Below are 20,142 nucleotides of genomic sequence, written 5' to 3'. Positions count from 1 at the left end.
TAAAAATCACAGACATGAATCAGATTTATTAATAGGAGAAAAGGCACACAAATTTATTTAATATGTATACATGGGAGTCTTCAGAATGAAGACCCAACTTCCCAATGAGTTATAGAAACTTATATACCATTTTGAGGTTACAGAAAGAGTGGGGGCTTAGATTCTGATTTTTAAAAAGGTTATAGGAGCAGGGAGAAGAGGTTTAGCAAACAAAGGTGGACTTTTTATGTAGATGAAGCCACCATCAAAGAGAATAGATGGAAAATGTTTCTTCTCAGACTTTTAAATGTGTCAGACTTTCAATCTCTCCTAGATCTGGGGAAAAGCATAGAAAGGGGAAGTGGCACAGCTCATTAGTGGAGATTCTCCACATTAACGCAAATGTTCCCCACTTAAGACAGCTTTGTAAGGCCATTTCTGCCTGCTGGCCAGGAGACTGACATTTCAAAATATGTCAAAGAACTATATTTTGGGGGAAAATATTTTAATTTCCTTCACTTTATTCTTTGTTATCTGTTGCTCAAACCAGACGATCTTAGTTGACAAATCTTTAACTTCACTGACTCTTGTGCCTGCTCCAATCTGCTGTTGAGCTCTTCTAGTGAATTCTTCATTTCAGTTATTTTCTTTTTCAACTCCAGAATGCCTATTTGGTTCTTTTTAAATAATTTCTTTCTCTTATTAGTATTCTTGATTTGGTGAGACATCATTCTCATAATTTCTTCTATAGATATGATTTCCTTTAGTTCTTTAAACATATTTAAATAGTAGATTTAAAGTCTTTCTCTATTAAGTCTAACATCTGGACTTCCTCAGGGAAAGTGTTTATTAGTTGCTTTTTTTCTTGTATAAGAGCCATTTTTTTGGTCTCATCTCATATATTGTAGTTTTTCTTTTTTAACTGGATGTTTTAAAAAATATAATGTGGCCACTCTGTATATTAGTTTCTTTCCCCTTCCCAGGGTTTATTGTTGTCACTGTTTTTGCAGCTGCTTGTTTAGTGACTTTTCTGAAATAATTATGTAAAATCTGTATTCTTTGTTGGGGTGGACACTGAAGTCTCTGCTGAGTTAGCTTAGGGGTCAGCTAATGATTGAACAGATTTCTTTAAATGCCTAGAATCAATAAATCTCCTAGCCTTTGCTGATGGGCTCTGTGTGTGTGTGTTGGAGCATGCCTTCAACAGCTGGCCAGGCAAATTACAACTCTACCTTATTCTTTACTTCCTGCTTGTGCAGAGCCTCAAGGTCAGCCAGAGGAAAGAGCTTAGGGACTTTTCAGGCCTTTCCTGAGTATGCACACACTCCTATGCATCCCCACAGTTACACGTGTGTATGGTCTTCTAGATTCCAAGAAATATAATGGAGCTTATTAACACTCATTTCACAGCTTTTCCTTTTTTTAAGAGACAGAGTCTAACTCTGTTGCCTAGGCATGATCTCAGCTCACTGCAACCTCCGCTCAGGCTCAAGTGATTCTCATGTCTCAGCCTCCCAAGTGGCTGAGATTACAGGCATGTAGCACCACGCCTGGCTAATGTTTTTCTTTCTTTTTCCTTTTTTTTTTTTTTTTTTTTGTATTCTTAGTACAGGTGGGGTTTCATCATACTGGCCAGGCTGGTCTCAAACTCCTGACCTCAAGTGATCCACTTGCCTCCCTTAGCCTCCCAAAGTGCTGGGATTACAGGTGAGAGCCACTGAGCCTGGCCTCTCAGCTTTTCCTTTTAAGCTTCCTGGTAAGCCTATTTTTTTCCTCAATTGTTATCTACTAACTCCCAGCAGCTCTGAAATTAAACAATGGTTTCTTATTGTTCCATGCCCCTAGGGAAAAGGCTATTTACACTGGACCATCTCCAAGTTAGGTCAAATAAAGATAGCTTTGTAAGTGGTGTTTCAAGTAATCACCAGACTATTTAAATAATGAAACTCCTGGCCGGGCGCGGTGGCTCAAGCCTGTAATCCCAGCACTTTGGGAGGCCGAGACGGGCGGATCACGAGGTCAGGAGATCGAGACCATCCTGGCTAACACAGTGAAACCCCGTCTCTACTAAAAACACAAAAAACTAGCCGGGCGAGGTGGCGGGCGCCTGTAGTCCCCGCTACTCGGGAGGCTGAGGCAGGAGAATGGCGTAAACCCGGGAGGCGGAGCTTGCAGTGAGCTGAGATCCGGCCACTGCACTCCAGCCCGGGTGACAGAGCAAGACTCCGTCTCAAAAAAAAAAAATAATAATAATAATAATAATGAAACTCCTCTGAAATAGGTGTTAAAGGAGCTCCAGCCCTATTCTGCCCCTTATGGTGTCTGCCAGGCTACTGGGTTTTCACTGCAATTGTGCACTGTTGGTTTTCAAGCCTACCATGGAGCTGGGGATGAGAGCCAGGGGAACAGTGGATAGGCGTAGGGCAAGTTAAAATGCTACAAAGCTCAGTATTCGAAGTTTCAGCCATTTGTTTCTGTTGTTGTTATTTTATAAATTCTCCAGGATTGTTGCAACACTTTTGTTAATTTCCAGAGTTTTGATAAAGTTGCTTCTAACCATATTTGCCAATTTGTCATCACTTTTAAGCAGAAGAGAATTTTATCCTTCATTTTAATGAGGAGAAAATGACAGGTTCTTACTCATCATTTTACTGCCATCACCCCCTAACTAAGAAAGTTTTTAGGAAATTGAAGTGGCCTTTTACTCTCTCAAGTCAGAGTGTAAGGTAGGTTGGCTTTTTAATGCCACATTAAGTCATTAATGGAAAATGGATCTCATGGAAATCTAAGAAAAGGAATTCATGGATCTGTCTTATCCCTCATTAGACAGAACTTTCCACATTAGGGCACCTGACACGCTGCTTCCCAGCCTTTGAATTATCTACCCTTAAGCTATATGCCTCTGTAGCTGTGGAGATGATATGCTATAACAGAAGGCTGCCTAAGATTTGCACTGTAAGCAGAAACTATTCACAAGAAGGTTTCCATGTGAGGGTCTATTGGGTTGGGGGGTGGGGAACAAGGTACAATATACATTTCTCCCTGTGTGGCCTATAGGGAGGTTTTTGTTGTACATAATGGTGACTGAAAAATTATGATGAACACTTATTTATTTCAGTGGAAGATATAATCCAGCTAAGCAGAAGACAGTGAGTGCCAAGAGAGGACCAGTAAAAAAGATTACAAGATCAAACCATCTTCCAGAACTCCATCCATGATTCCAGAACTGGGTGGATTTCTATTTCTTCCTTTTTCCATTTTTAATATTCAACTTATGAAGTTAATGGTCAGCACATTTCTTCAGGGAATAAAATAGATAAGAACTGCCAAATTTTTCTTTAGCTCCTTTTCCAGATGTGTGTTCCTTTGTTTGCATAAAAGTAATTTTCTCCAGTGACCCTAAACTATGAAGTGCTTGAGAGTTTTAAAATATCCTAGGGAATCTGAAGGCTGGCATCGTTACACTTACTTTTAATGATACACCCATTATCTGGTCTGATAGAAACATTGCTATTCTATTTGGTTTCTAGTTGACTGTCAGCGAAAACTGTGTATTCATAAAAACCTTTTTGCCATTTTGGGCTGGATCTTGCTCAGTTTTTTAAATTGCACGTTTAAACAAAGCCAAAAATCAAGTCCATTTTAAGTTTTGACTTGAAATATTATGGTATTGTAGAACAACCTTAGATCATAAATAAACTTGTTTGTAGTCTCCACTCTGCCATGAACTTAGGAGGTCTTGGGCAAGTCCCTTCACCTCTTGTTTATTTCCCACACCTGTAAAATGACTGAGGCAAAACTATACACTTTCTGAGGTTTTTTACGATTCTAGAAAACCAGTATTTATTCAATCATAAGGTCCTACCACTTACTTAACACTAGTGATTTAAGTCATTTTGTGACATGTGGTAATTCATAGTGATGGAGTAATTCTTTAGACCAAACTGCAATTGTTCACAATACTCAAGTCCAGACGTGGAGATAGAATGAGAATAAGAAAAGAGTTCTTTTGAGGCATTTATAAAATGTATTGAATCCTCTCATTCATGGTTAGACTGTTTTTGTCTTTTAGATAGTTTTTGTAACTGTCACCTAGGTCCGGAACATGTAACTTATTTGTCCACTTTAATAAGTGAAATCATTGGACTTCAAATTTATAGAAATCACCTAGAGGTAAGTATAGTTTCCATCTAATGGTGTTCTCATCCTATATCTGGCACTAAACGTAAATTTAATTCTGTATCACCAGTAATGAATACCAAATGCATTTCTGCAACTACTTCTATAAAAGTTTATTTTCTTTCTTTAAGGAAGAATATATACATTTCATATAGCCAAAAATATTTTAAGTTATTTTAAAATGTAATGTGGAAAAATATAAAGTAACTTTCTATAAATTATTCTACATTGGAATTATTTGTAAATATTTTCCACTATTCTTTAGCTAACTATTGATATTAGGTGCCTTGACCCATATCATTAGATAAATATTAGATTTTTATGTCTTATACCATCTTTCTCAGCATTAGTAGAAAATTAATAATTAAAATAATAATTATAGGCCAGGTGTGGTGGCTCACACCTGAAATCCTAGTACTTTGGGAGGCCAAGGCAGACAGATCACTTGAGTCCAGGAGTTTGAGAACAGCCTGGTCAACATGGCAAAATTTGTTTCTACTAAAAATAGAAAAAATACAATTAGCCTGAAATGGTTGTGCACGCCTGTCATCCCAGCTACTCAGGAGGCTGAGGCACGAGAATCACTTGAACCTGGGAGGCAGAGGTTGCAGTGAACTGAGATCATGCCACTGCACTCCAGCTTGGGAGACAGAGTAAGACTGTTTCCAAAAAAAATCATGATTATAATAATTATAATTGTCAATGAAAAATAAACACATTTTTTTCCTTTCATACAGAGCTAAGCTATTGTGGGGACTATTGAGGGACATTTAAAGTTATCTCAATCACTGGGATAAAATATTAGTTGAACATCTTATCGCAGGGACTCTATTACATTTAAGTGTTGGTTCTGCAGGAGCTACTTTGGGATACTTTTCAGATGCCATAAAATGTCTGTATTAAACGGAATGATGGAATGTTGAGAAAGTATAAAGAACTGAAATGAGGGACTCCAAGATCTGTATTCTAATACAGTTTTGCCACTTATAAGCTTCTGACTTTGGTAAATAACTTTTCATATCTTCAGTTTTATCCTTTATAATTACTGCCTTGAGATTGCTGTGCAGATAAAGGGTACTTACCACGTATTTATTTCTTTACTTCTTTATAGCCTCTTTCCCACTAGAAGGGATGTGAGTTAGCTTTTACTAATATAGAGGTATCAAAAAATACCTACAAGATAAAAGATGAAAATAAAAATTATAATTTAGCAAGAATTTCCAACCAAGAAAAGTTTTAGTTTTAAGCTTTCTACCAGTCAGTGCAAAGAAGCAATGACTGCTTTCCTCTGTAGAAGGAATCTACAAGTAGAGAAAACGTTTTATCTAATTCTAAGCTCTGAAAATAATTTTGTCATAAAGAAAATGCAATTACTGGCTGGGCATGGTAGCTCACACCTCCTGTCACTTTGGGAGGGTGAGGCAGGTGCATTGCTTGAGCCCAGGAGTTCCAGACCAGCCTGAGCAACATGGCAAAACCCCATCTCTACAAAAAAGACAAAAATTAACCAGTTGTGGTGACACATGCCTGTAGCCTAGTACTCAGAAGGCTGAGGTGGGAGGATCACTTGAGCCAGCCCAGGAGGTTGAGGCTGCAATGAGCCACTGTACTCCAGCCTGGGCAACAGAGTAAGACCCTGCCTCAAAGAAAAAGGAAAAAAATCTAATTATTTGCTGCAATAACTGCAGCAAAAATGACAGTTTAGGGTCTTTGATACTCAAATATGTATTGACTTCAGTAGTTGTTTTCTTTCATTGGAAAGTTCAGAAATCATAAAGCAAAACCATCAGTAAAACAACATAAAAAATTTTAAGATATCTAAATGTATTACAAAATATCAAGACATACCATTTTTAAAAACAAATATTGCCATAATAAAAAAGACAGATCATGAGTATTGACATGAGTGTGAAGAACCTGGAACCCTCATATGTTGCTGATGGGGATGCAAAGTGATACAGCCACTTTGGAAAACTGTCAGTTTCTCAAAAAGTTAAACATGGAGTTACTGTATGACACAGCAAGTCTCTTTGGTATATGCCCAAGAAAAATGGAAACCTATGTCCACATAAAAACATGTACAGGAAGGTTTGTGGCACCATTATTCAAATAGCCAAGCAGTGGAAACAACCCAAATGTTCATCAGCTGACGATTGGGTAAATAAAATGCGGTATATTCCAGCAATGGATATTATTTGGCAGTAGAAAGGAATGAAATGCTGATATATGCTACAACATGGGTAAACCTTGGAAACATTATCTTAAGTGAAATAATGGAATAACAAAAGACCATATATTGCATAATTCCATTTATATGAAATGTCAAAAAATAGGCAAATCCATAGAGACAGAAAATAGATCGGTAGTTGCTGAGGGTTGGCAGAAGGGTCGGTGATGGAGAATGACTGCTGATGGGTACAGGATTCCTTTTTGGGGTGATGAAAATGTTCTAAAATTGATTGCAGTGACAGTTGTACAACTCTGTGAAAGTAATGAAAATTATTGTATACTTTAAATGGGTTAATGGTATGTTTTGTGATTTATACCTCAGTAAGGTTGTTGTAAAAATGTTAAATATAAGTTATTTTAATATTAATTAGTAAATAAATGTTAATGAAATATTATTTGATCTTTCTCAAAAATATGATCCTAAAAATACAAAAATGCATTATCACTAGTGCTATTACTGGGTATAGAGCTTACTTTTTATTTATTTGTGTGTGTATGTGTATGTGTGCGTGTGTAAAAACACAATAAACTAGTTGGAACATCTGCTCTGTTAGCATATTTGTACCTTCTCTGCCCTTATTCATGTTCTATTCACATCTCTTCAAACAGTCCCCTCTTAAAAGAAGAATTGGACCCTTTAGAGGTCAGCTGCTTGGAGACATTGGGTTTCAGTGCTGCTGGTGTGGCTGGACCAGAGAACAGGACATGCCTTGGATAAAAAGCTCTCTGGCGGCCAGGCATGGTGGCTCATGTCTGTAATCCCAGTACTTTGACAGGCCGAGGTGGGCGGATCACAAGGTCAGGAGATCGAGACCATCCTGGCTAACATGGTGAAACCCCTTCTCTACTAAAAATACAAAAAAATTAGCCAGGCGTGGTGGCGGGCACCTGTAGTCCCAGCTACTCGGGAGGCTGAGGCAGGAGAATGGCGTGAACCCGGTTGGCGGAGCTTGCAGTGAGCTGAGATCTGGCCACTGCACTCCAGCCTGGGCCTCAGAGCGAGACTCCGTCTCAAAAAAAAAAAAAAAAAAAAAAAAAAAAGCTCTCTGGCCCGCCTGCTTACATGGGTCCTCAACCTTGGCTGTGTGTCAGACTCACCTGAAGAGCTTAAAGTAAAATACTCAGACATGTGCACTACCCCCAGGATTGTGATCTCACATGTATTTCTTTAAGCCTCCCCCCAGGAAATTGTGCAGAAAAGATTGGGACCCACTCTGCTGGTTCAGTGTGGCTCCATCTCTCAAACTGAATGAAACTTCTTCCAACTCTCCTCAAGCTGACTTCACCTTGGTCTTTTTATTTTTACTTTTTTACAGTGAGAGATAAGGATTTTATTTTTTCTTTGTTGTTATTTATTTCAATTTTTATTTTAGATTCAGGGGTAGCTGTGCAGGTTTGCTACCCTGGTATATTGTGTAATGCTGAGATATGGGGCACAAATAATCCTATCACCCAGGGACTGAGCATAGTAGCCACCAGTTGTTTGTCAACGTTTGCTCTCCTTTCTTCCTCCACCCTCTAGAGTTCCCCAGTGTCTATTGTTGCTATCTTTATGTCCATGTGACCAGTGTTTGGCTATCACTTGTAAGCAAGAACATGCAGTATTTGGTTTCCTGTTCCTGTATTAATTTACCTAGGAAAATGGTCTCTAGCTGCATCCATATTGTTACAAAGGACATGATTTCATTTCTTTTATGACTGTATAGTATTCAATGGTGTATATCAGGAGTCCCTAGTCTCTGGCTATGGACTGTTACCTGTCCATGGCCTGTTAGGAACTGGGCTGCCCAGCAGGAGGTTAGCTGCAGGCGAGCAAGCATTACCACCCAAACTCCACCTCCTATCAGATCAGCAGCAGCATTAAATCCTCATAGGAGCATGAACCCTGTTGTGAACTGTGCATGTGAAGGATCTAGGTTGCACGCTTCTTATAAGAATCTAATGCCCGATGAGAATTTAACTAACGACTAATCTGAGGTAGAACATTTTCATCCCAAAACCATCTCCTCCCAACAATGCAGTCTGTGGAAAAATTGTTTTCCATGAAACCAGTCCTTGGAGTCAACAGGGTTGGGAACCACTGGTGTATATGTAGCACGTTTTCCTTATTCAATCCACTGTTGGTGGGTACCTAGGCTGATTCTATGTCTTTACTATTGTGAATAGTGCTGCGATGAGCATGCAAGTGCATCTGTCTTTTTAGTAGAAAGATTTGTTTTCTTTTGGATATATATACCCAGTAATAAGATTGCTGGGTCAAATGGTGTTTTAAGTTCTTTAAGAAATCTTCAGACTGCTTTCCACAGTGGCTAAACTAATTCACATTTCCACCAACAGTGTCTAAGTGTTCCCTTTTTCTCCATAGCCTCACCAGCATCTGTTGCTTTTTGACTTTTCAATAATAGCCATTCAGACTGGTGTTAGATGGTGTCTTATGGTGGTTTTGATTTACATTTCTCTGATGATTAGTGATGTGGAGCATTTTTTTCATGTTTGTTGGCCACTTGTATGTCTTCTTTTGAGAAGTGTCTGTTCATGTCTTTTGCCCATTTTTTTTTAATGGGGTTATTTTTTGCTTGCTGAGTTGTTTCAGTTTCTTATAGGTTCTGGATATTAGACATTTGTCAGATGCATAGTTCATGGATATTTTCTCCCATTCTGTAGGTTTTCTGTTTACTCTGTTGCTAGTTTCTTTTGTTGTGCATAAGCTCTTTAATTAGGTCCCATTTGACAGTTTTTGTTTTGGTTGCAATTGCTTTTGAGACTTAGTCATAAATTCTTTCACAAGGCTGATATCCAGAATGGTGTTTCCAGGGGCCAGGCCTAGTAGCTCATGCCTGTAATCCCAACACTTTGGAAGGCCAAGGCAGGAGGATTGCTTGAACCCAGGAGTTTGAGACCAGCCTGGGCAACATAGTGAGACTGCCATCTCTACAAAAAGTAAAAGTTAACCAGGCATGGTGGTGCACGCCTGTGGTCTCAGCTGCTTGGGAGGCTGAGGTGGGAAGATCACTTGAGCCTGGCAAGTCAAGGCTGCAGTGAGCTGTGATCATGCCACTACACTCCAGGCTAGGCGACAGAATGAAACCCTGTCTCAAAAAAAAAAAAAAAAAAAGGTTTCCTAGGTTTTCTTCTAGGATTCTTATAGTTTGAGGACTTACATTTAAATCTTTAATTCATTTTGAGGTAATTTTTGCATATGGTGAAAGGTTGTGGTCCAGTTTCATCCTTCTGTATATGGCTAGCCAGTTATCCCAGCACCATTTGTTGAATAGAGAGTCCTGTCCTTATTGCCTAATTTTGTTGACTTTGTTGAAGATCAGATGGCTGTAGGTATGCGGCTTTTTCTTCTGGGTTCTTTATTCTGTTCCATTGGTCTATGTGTCTGTTTTTGTGCCAGTACCATGCTGTTTTGATTACTGTAGCTTTACATATAGTTTGAAGTCTGGTAAAGTGTTGCCTGTGGCTTTTTCCTTTTTGATTAAGATTACGTTGGCTATTCGGGCTCTTTTTTGCTTTCACATGAATTTTAAAATAGTTTTTCTAGTTCTGTGAAAAATGTTAGTATTTTGACAGGAATAGTATTGAATCTGTAGATTGCTTTGGGCAGTATGGCTATTTTAACAATATTGATTCTTCCAATCCATGAACATGGAATGTTTTTCCATTTGTTTATGTCATCTGATTTCTTTTGGAGGTGGTTTATAGTTCTCCTTGTAGAGATCTTTCACCTCCTTGGTTAGATGTATTCCTAGGGGTTTTTGTATATGTCTTTGTGTATGTGGCTATTGTAGATTGGATTGCATTCTTGATTTGGCTCTTAGTTTGAATGTTATTGGTGTATAGAAATGCTACTGATTTTTTGTACATTGATTTTGTATCCTGAAACTTTGCTGACGTTGTTTATCAATTCCAGGAGCCTTTTGGCAGAGTCTGTAGGGCTTTCTATGTATAGGGCCATATTATCCTTGAAGAGAGATAGGTTGACTTCTTTTCCTACGTAGATGGTTTTTTTTTTTTTCTTTCTCTTGTCTGATTGCTCTGGCTATCTCTTCCAGTACTATGTTGAATAAAAAGAGCTATTTTTGGGAGAATTTTCCAACCAAGATGTCAAAACAATAATGATGAGAGCATTATATGCTAATTCCCAATGTTTTCCTTTGACTTGTTTAACTTTAAATAATCCAATTTTTTTACTTAATGACCTTGTAGAGAATGTTTATAAAACATCTTTTGATTTTTGACTGGGGATGGATTTTTAAAAAATGTATAAAGAGCTATATAGTATTGATTTCTAATAAATTATTTCTACCTTTTCATTATCTTAATTAGTTTTATCATGTATAGGAGATTCCAAAGCAGAATTACCTATATCAGTTTTAGTACTATTCTATTCATATTTTACTGGATAAGAAATTACTTATTTGGGACTAAGAATTATTCTTGCAACAGAAGCTTATCAGTAACACTATTTGATTGCTTTTTGCTGTGTGCCCAAGTGAGGACCTGTCTAGACTTCTATACTATGTGTATTGTATTAATTTTGTTCATAAATTAAGTAATTGAGTTATAGATACTAATTTAATATGTAAAAAATTTAGATTGTTGATTTTAAATATCAGAATAACCAAACTGTAACAACAGCGCTAGGATTTTGGTATTTAAAAAGGCAGAGTATACCAGAATATTAAAAACTGGCATTAAAAAACTAAACATAATTGAGATATGAAAAAGTACCTTTAAAATAATAAAGCACTACATAAATATGAGATCATATCATATATTTGACAGTAGGACATTATTTTTACAGGGTAACATTCAATTAATCTGACTATGAATTAGAAAAATCTTGAATTTATAGAGTTCATTTAACTTTATTAAAGCAATTTGCCAACTCAGCTACAGAAATACAGAAAATATTACTATCTGGAGAACTACCCAATCGTAAGTTTATCATCGTTAGAATTGTTTAAGCAGAGATTAAGTGACCATTCCTCAGAGATACTATAGGAAGGATTCCTGCAGTGGTGGAGGTGTGTAGTTGGTTGCTGTCAATGTGCCTTCTGATAACTAAGATTCTGTGATTCCCTGTTCATATATCACGCAACAAAATGTGAGACAAAAATAACTCCCTAAAATATATGTTGATTACACCATATAGGTTATATACATATAGACTGTAAATATAAGCTTTCAAAAATGTTTTGCCATTAGCTAATAACTAACAAAATCAGTTTCATTAAGGTGGTTTTGTGTTTATATTGCATGGTGTTCAATGAGCTTCTTATATCTGTAGTTTTCATCAAATGTGGAAAATTTGGGGCCATTTTTGTATTATTTTTCTGCCCTTTCCTGTCCTCCTGGGCCTTTAATTACAGCCTGTTGTAAACCGCTTGATATTGTTCTTTTTGGTTCTTTTTTTATATCTTCTGTCGCTGTATTTATGTTTTCCATTAAATAATTGGATAGGCATATAATGACTATTTTAGCATACTTATTTGCTAATTACAGTATCTTTTTCATTTCTCAGTCTGTTTCTGGTGACTGATTTTTTCTCCTGGTTTTAGGTCTCATTTTCTGCTTCTTGTAATATCTACTAATTTTATATTAGATGCTAGGCATTGATGATTTCACATAGTTGGTTATAGATTTATTCTTATAGGCAGTTAAATGACTTGCAGTTCAGTTTCTTCTTTTCAAGTCTTTTTTAGGGTAAGTATAGAGTGACCTTTGCCCTAGAGAGAGTTTAGCACCATTTGTAAGCCATAGCTATTGTGCGATCGTTAGTAAATTCTGTGAGTGATCAGCTGGGACACTCAACTCTTGCTGGTTGGACCTCAGATGCCTCACAGGCTTGTGTGGCACTCTGCTTGACCTCGTAGAGTTTTACTCTAGGCTTACATGTCTCAATACCCAGCCGACTCTCAAGGGGCCCCTAAGCAGATTTCTGGAGTTCTGTTTTTACATGTCTGTTTGCCCTCTGGTACTGTGCTCTACAACTTCAGCCACTTCAGCCTCCCTGAACTCCAGCCTCTGTCTTCTCCACTACATGAAACCACCATGCTTTGTTTGGGATCCCCTACCCTGCTCTGAGGTCTGTACCTGCAGGTAGAAATCTAGAACGATGGATAGGCCTCATGTCATTCCTCTCAGGGGTCATAGTCTTAAGGTGCATGTCAATATCTGCAGTTGTTTTGTATATTTTTGTCTACTTTTCTGTTTCTTCACAGTAAGAAGCTAAATCTTTCCCGTTACTCTCAATGCCAGAAGTAAAGGATAAAGCATTAAAATAAAAGCAAAGAAAATATTTTAAAATCTAATATAAAAATCCATTTTGCTATGCATCTGTAACTTTTTTTATGTTATCACCTAAATATGTTTTTCTCACGTTAATCACTGAAATTTGCACTGGATAAAATGACTGGATGGGGCTTGGTCTTACCTTGGCGAGGAGGTAAGTATATTCTGGGATGAAAGAGCAAAAGTATTTATTTGGTGATCAAATTGATGGTCTGCGGCAAAGACTGTTGCTGTACACTCACCAAACTGTTTTCTTTTTCTATGGGACACAGAACTAGGCTACAGTTTGTATGTGTTAAACACTTTGCCAGCATGTGATGGTGCACACATACTTCTTTGCTTAGTGATACATGCCTGAAACACTGTTTAGTAGTGTGTGGTATGTATGCTACTGTGTTTAGAGATGGGGTTTGAAACATACTGTGTGCACCTAGGTGTGACCCTGCGACTGACTTCAGGCCGATATAACCTAGACATAAGTGATATATGTCATTTCTGTGACTAGCCCATTAAAACCTGCCAGGTGATCCTTCTTGTTTGTGCTTTAAAAAAAAAAATGTGTTATGGGTGGATATGGAGGGTCTAAAAGCAAATTCCAAGGCCTCAGGGATAGCAGATCCACAAGGTAGGAGAAAATTGGGTCCCCGAATCACTTCATCTAGTACATCCATTCCTCTCACTTTGCTAATCCTCATTTGATTTTTATGTGAGGGAAAAGGAAATCCTTTTGTATTTTTCTGTGTGTGTTAAGACACTGAGATTTAGGTTTTACTGGTTGAAGCGGTCAGCCAATGCTCACTTGTATCAAACAATATTTTTAGTAAGACTTATAGGTATTTAGGTTTTCTTCAGTAGATAATATCTTTCTTTGCAACCACATGAGAGATAAATTCAGCTATTCATTGATGGTGATGGCCCCTGGCCTGCTGCATCACTGAGTCATGTTCTTGCATCTCGATTGATATTTTAAAATTGATTCTAACTTGGTATATTTTCAAGTCTGCTGAACATAACTAAAACAATGATTTCTTTTAACTAAACAATCTTTTTGCATTTCCATCAATGTCTTTCTAGGATGCTGTTCTTTTAAGCCTTAGTACAAATGCTGTAAAATCTGATAGGCAAATACGAGCTGGGCCCAAACAACTGTGGAATGTAGCAGTCAGTGTGTGAGCGTGGAAGGATGCCCATAATAACTTTTGCTCAGATGAGGAAGAATACACAGCATCACTCATCCACGGCATTTATAAAATCCCATTGGGAAGATATGGTGAAAGCCCTCTTCACTGGGAATGGGGATGGTTCCTTTCTTAGGCTCTGACTCTGCTCTTGGGAGGAATGTTCTTGTCCATTTTTTCTCAGTAGCCTCTGGCTCCAGTCTGTGGGAGTTTCTTCCTTTTTCATCTTCTTGCCCACATTCAAAGTGGATGATGAGGTTATGCCCTCTATTGGGGATGCACAGCTTTCAGAGCTCATATTCTGTTTCAACAAAATTGGGTGTCTAAAGGTGATTTTACGGTTCAAAGGCTTTTTAGTCTTAGTTTATATAAATTCCATCAAAATAGTAGTCAGTTCTATGTATAATATAATTTCAGAGCATGATTTGTTTCTTTGACCCATACCTCTCTGCCTAATGGCAGCTACCATGCAGATATTTAACTAATTGATTAAGGTGATGTGAAGTTAACACCTATCCATAATCTGATCCTTGCCACAAGGCTGAGTATTAGTGGCCTTTTGTGGCTCAAGACTTTTCTCAGCCTTATCTCTTTCTTTTTGGGATCTAGAAATAGTTGGCCTATCCAACTCTTTAATGCCCTTCGATGCCCCGAATTTCTAGATTCTTTCCTAGACTCCCTCTATTCCCTTCTATTTCTCCTTACAAACTGGTTAACTATATTGCAAGCTCATCAGTTTCCTCTCTCTTACCAAAGGCAGTCAGTAACATTTAGTACACATACGTGTCCTAATTTACACATATTAGACCATTCTCTTGCTGCTAATAAAGACATACCTGAGACTGGGTAATTTATCAAGGAAAGAGGTTTAATTCACTCACAGTTCCAGCATGGCTGGGGAGGCCTCTGAAAACTTAAAATCATGGCAGAAGGGGAAGCAAACGTGTCCTGCTTCACATGGCAGCAAGAAAGAAAAGTGCCGAGCAAAAGTGGGAAAAGCGCTTTTATAAAACCATCAGATCTCATGAGAACTCACTCACTATCATGAGAAAAGCAGCATGGGGGTAACCTCCCCCATGATTCAATTACCTCCCACCAGGTCCCTCCCAGACATATGGGGATTATGGGAACTACAATTCAAGATGAGATTTGGGTTGGGACATAGCCAATCCATATTAACACATTATTATTAGTTGTTTTCCCGACATCCTTCCTGTGACCTACAGTCTTAGTAAGCACTTGGTCTGCTATGGCATAACAGGGATCCCAGGCTTCCAAACTCCCATATTTGTTTCTGTGCCGCTCACTGCAGACCTGCTAAGTTAATGCCACACATACTAGTATTTTGTTAATGCAGCACCTAAATTCAAGTTATTAATCTCTCTATTATGACTATAAAAAATAACTCTTGAGACTTTAGAGGCTTAACACAAAGGTTTCTTTCTCTCACACATCACAATCCATTCTGGTTTCAGCAGTGAAAAGAAGTAAAAATAAATAAATAACAAAATAGTAATTCTATCTGGGGATAGAGGGGGAAATGTGAATGAGAGACACATATAAGGTATTTTAAAATTATTGATAGTATCTGTTAGACTGAGTGGTAGCTACATACACATCCATATTATTATACTTTAAATAATACATATGTAATATACTCAAGTATGTATGAAATTTTCAAAATAAAAAAATTAAAATTACTTCAGATAACTTTTTTTTTTTTAGACAAGGTCTTACTCTGTTTCCCAGGATTGAGTGCAGTTGCATGATCATAGCTCACTGCAGCCTCAAATTCATGGGCTCAGCCTCTCGGGTGTGTGCCATCACACCTAATTTTTTTTTTTTTTGGTAGAAATGACATTTTGCCATGTTGCCCAGGCTAGTCTTGAACTCCTGGCCTCAAGCATTCCTCCTGGCTTGGACTCCCAAAGTGTTTGGATTACAAGTGTGAGCCTCCTACACCAGGCCTCTCAGCTGACTTTTAAACCATATTAGTATACATCAACATATTCACAAGTAAAGTGCGAATGACATTTTTTCTACTCCCCCTTATCCTTCACCTTTACAAACAAGAAACTTCTCTCCTTTAAGGTGGCCTGACATTTTTGTGCTAAAGAAATTCCTCATGACTTCATACAGCCACAGTTGGCTGTCACTATGACTAAAGGAAAATGAGTTCATTTGTAACTTTGTGATCTCCTCAGACCATAGAGCTATAACCAATGACTACCCTGGGGGGATGCACTCAAAATGAATCAACGTGGACTCGCACAGGCCCACTGTGGACTTGGTGTGACACAGCCCCTCCCTCATAGTTATAGTGTTACTTTGGTTTAGCTCTACATTTCCTAGCAAAGACTTGTGGTTAAAATGAGGCAGATTTAGTAGAACTAAATCCTGTTTTAAAAAGTGAATTAATATACTGAATGATGAGAAAACTGTCAAGTCTTATTGCAATCTAATGCAGGGCATCTTTAGAAGTTGGTACTATTCTTTGGCCTTTGTGACTGCCTAAGGGCGATGGTTCTTAACTCATTGGGAAAAACATGCATTTATTATCATCTTCTGTATGTATACTAAATACTAGGATGTGAAATCTAATAAACAGTCTCTGCCTCACCATGCTGCTAAAATCAAGTCATAATTGTTGAGCATTGGTGTGAGATGGTGTTAGTCTATTTGAAATGCTATAACAAAATACATACTAGGTGACTTATAAACAGCAGAAATTTATTCTCACAGTTCTGGAGGCTCTGAAGTCCAAGATCGAGGCAGCAGCAGGTTCAATATCTGGGGAGGGCCCACTTCCTGGTTCATAGATGGCATCACCGTGTCCTCACGTGATAGAAGGGGTGAGGGATCTCTCGTGGGCTTCTTTTACAAGGGCACTAATCCAGTTTATGAGGGCTCCTCCCCCATGACCCAATTACCTTCCAAAGATCCCACCTCTTAATACTATTACCTGGGGGTTAGATTTCAAATATGAATTTTGGGGGGACATCAATATTAAATCTTTAGCAGATGGAATTAGTACTACTTTGAAAATTTTCCACTGTCTTCTCAGACTAACCACAAAATAAAAGTGTGAGTCAGCCTGTTGTGTGGGAGAAACCCAAGCAAGCACAAGTGTAACATTCAGGAGTAAGTAGGTGTGCTAAACCTCAGACAACGCAGCTGTCAGAACTGTACTTTCAGGTTAGGAGGACTAAGGGAGAGGCAGAAAGAAGGCATGCACGCAGCAGGGGTGGAAGCCTCTTTGATGCAGGGATAATGGGACAGGAAATGTTTTTCAGGCAGAGCTCAGAATCAAAGAATAAGTGAATTAGCAGCTGACAAGGATCAGAAGATATATTCAGGGCAGTTCGCAAACCAGTGAACTGTGCTCACAGTGTTGTGATGACAAGTGCTATCCTTTAAGGCAGCTTGGGGCTCCTCTAGGCTTCAGGTGACTTATCCTATCAATACTACAATTCCAAAGAAATAAGTTACTCTATCTGCTTGTGCAAATCTTACACTGGGGACTCTTGGGAGGACCTCAGGACACTATTAAGGAATAGAAACTAATCTAGTCACTTGATTTGAAGCTAAGTCTAGAAAGCCAGAATGGGACAAGGTAATGTGGCCCTAATGCCACACTGAGGAATGGGACTTAATTGTAATCAGCAGAGAAACCCTTGTACATTTTTAAATAGGGAAAGGACAGGATTAAAACTGAGCTTTTCTTTTCCCCATGCAACCACCAACACAATTTACACCAGTTCCGGCTTTGAAATACTGAGTTTGCCATTTTAGTGTGTGTAATATTTTTTCCTTTCCTCCAAACCTCATCTTTTCCTTTCCACTACACAAGATTCAAGAATGTGAAAGGTGCCAGAGAAATTAAATGGCTTACACTCTGTGTTATAATTTGGAGGGTTTATATTAATAGTAGGGTTTCTCAACCTCAGCACGAATGCCATTTTGGGCCAGATAATTCTCTGTTGTAGAGCGCTGTCCTGGGCATTGTAGGATGTTTAGCAGCATCCCTGAACTCTACTGGCAAGAAGCTAGTGCACCACCAGTGATAACAATGAAAAATGTCTTCAGACATTGCCAAATATCCCTTGGAGGGCAAAGTCTTCTCTGGGAAGAGACATTGTTTTAGAGTAGATGTCTGTTCATTTACAAAGAAAGATTTTTGTTTGTTTGTTTTGTGAGACAGGGTCTCCCTCTGTTCTGCAGCCTGGAGAGCAGTGGTGCAATCACAGCTTATTGCAGCCTCAAACTCCCAAGCTCAAGTAATCCTCACACCACAGCCTCTGGAGTAGCTGGGACCACAGGTGTGTGCCACCACACCAGGCTAATTTTTTTTAGTTTTTGTAGAGACTGGGGTGTCCTTATGTCTCTCAGGAACTGGTGACCTCAAGTGATCTCACCTCAGCCTCCCAAAGTGCTGGAATTATTGACATGAGCCACCACTACATCTGGCCTTTTTTTCTTTCTTTCTTTTTAAAGGAGATTAGAAACAAAAATATCTAAGCTAATGCTTAGGAAGCTTGGACTCATATTGTAAATACAAGAGAAGTTTATTATCTTTTTTTTTTCTTCAACACAGTAGTGATAACTTCTCACGTAATCTTAGGGGCATTTTTTACTTAAAAGCAATGAGTCTGTTTCCCTTTCAACATTGTCTTTGTCTATTAGACTTGCTAGTCTAGACCTGTGGAGCAATGGAAATCTGGTGCTTGCGCATTGAGCACGAAATGCTCAAAGCTGCCTCAATTCACACCCTACACCAATGCCTGGGCAGGACTTCACCTTTGTCTTATATTGGCGAGCAAACCACTTCCCGCACAGACATTGATCTGGATACTGTCAGTTCCTAATTGGAAAAGCAATAGAAGTGAAATTGATTTAATTTCACTTAATACACTCTATTAAGACATGTACACTTCCAAAAGTAATGCAGAATGATCCTATCAGAAGTTTATCTGCTCCTTTACTTCCCATCAGAATTGTAGAGTACCACAGCAGTATTTTTGCATGCCCCCGGGATCTACATCAGGCCCCCAGGACACAGCACCAGCTGCTTAGGAACCAGGAGACTTTGCCCAGGGACTGCCTGCAGCGATGGTTCCCGTAGAGCTCCCCTGTGTTATATGCTCTAGTGAGATCCAGAGTCTGCACTCATCCACAATAACCACCGCACTTACAGCAATGGAAAAATCATGGTACAGTAGTCAAGACTTATCCGCGGAAGGATCCTTCGCGTGTCCTGACGTCCAAGAGGTCTCAGTAAAATGTTCAGTGAAGGTTGAGTAGAGGGGTTTACATAGCAGCAGCCACGAGAACATTTTATCGCCTCCTTGTTTCCGTTGACAAAATAGGGACAGTATTTGTTAAATCACAGCACAAAAATGAAGTGTTTCTAATATTTTTAATTTTTTTTTTCTTTTCAGACAGAATCTCTCTCTGTCGCCCAGGCTGGAGTGCAATGGGCGATCTTAGCTCACTGCAACCTCCGTCTTCCGGGTTCAAGCGATTCTTGTGCCTCAGCCTCCCAGATAGCTGGGATTACAGGCGCCCGTCACCACACCCGGCTAATTTTTGTATTTTTAGTAGAGACGGGTTTTCACCATGTTGGCCAGGCTGGTCTCGAACTCCTGATCTCAAGCGATCCACCCGCCTCGGCCTCCCAAAGTGCTAGGATTACTGGCGTGAGCCACTGCACCCGGCCTAACATTTTAAATTTCTTAGTGGCTTGGAAAGCAAGCACCGAGAGGACTCGCCTTCCCTGTCCTCTGTTTATGTTTGTTTAGAAAAGAGCAAAACAAACCCAAGTGTTTGCAAATTCCTAACATTTAAACTGGAAAGACTGCCCATAAGAAAGACTTCTTAAAATGTTTAGACCATCTTGAGGTGACGCCTTGCCTCCCCCCTCCCCAGGCGGCGCAGTGGGAGTGACTACGCGGGGCTTAGTGTCGTGAGAGCTGCCCTGGGAAGGGGACTTGGAGTGCGCAGTCTGCTAATGACACGGTCTTCTAAGGGCCCCCAGGACAGCTTGAGTAGCCCCCACGGGCAGGCCCCCGACCTGGGTTCCGCGGGGAACCCTCAGAGCGGCCTGCCTCTCCCCCAGGCGCCAGACCAGGCGACAGGGCCACTTTAAGCGCGCCCGGGGCGTGCTCGCCCTCAGCTGCGGCCGGGAGCCATTAGTGCAGGGGGCGGGCCCGGGACGCAGCGGCTGTGGAGCTCCTCCTGCTGGAAGGCTGCCCCAGGACCCAGCACGTGCGCAGCGGCC

The 20,142-nt window shown here is 39.4% G+C and overlaps 1 protein-coding gene across 11 annotated transcripts in view; it reads left to right on the top strand.

The window, feature by feature from the left end:
* The window catches only part of CCDC169 (coiled-coil domain containing 169), a 70,319-nt gene extending 62,101 nt beyond the window's left edge, over positions 1-8,218 (top strand). For 8 of the 11 annotated variants that reach the window (XM_007960132.3, XM_073013390.1, XM_007960133.3 and 5 more), the window contains one exon: positions 3,098-4,344. In XM_007960132.3, coding sequence (XP_007958323.3) covers positions 3,098-3,197 — 100 coding nt within the window. In that variant the 3' untranslated portion in view covers positions 3,198-4,344. The other 3 variants (XM_073013403.1, XM_073013398.1, XM_073013385.1) reach the window with 3 other exon arrangements.
* The last annotated feature ends 11,924 nt before the right edge of the window (positions 8,219-20,142 follow it).

Source organism: Chlorocebus sabaeus, chromosome 3 (assembly GCF_047675955.1).
Source record: "Chlorocebus sabaeus isolate Y175 chromosome 3, mChlSab1.0.hap1, whole genome shotgun sequence".
Lineage (NCBI taxonomy): Eukaryota > Metazoa > Chordata > Mammalia > Primates > Cercopithecidae > Chlorocebus > Chlorocebus sabaeus.
This window is presented reverse-complemented; position numbering and strand designations above follow the sequence as displayed.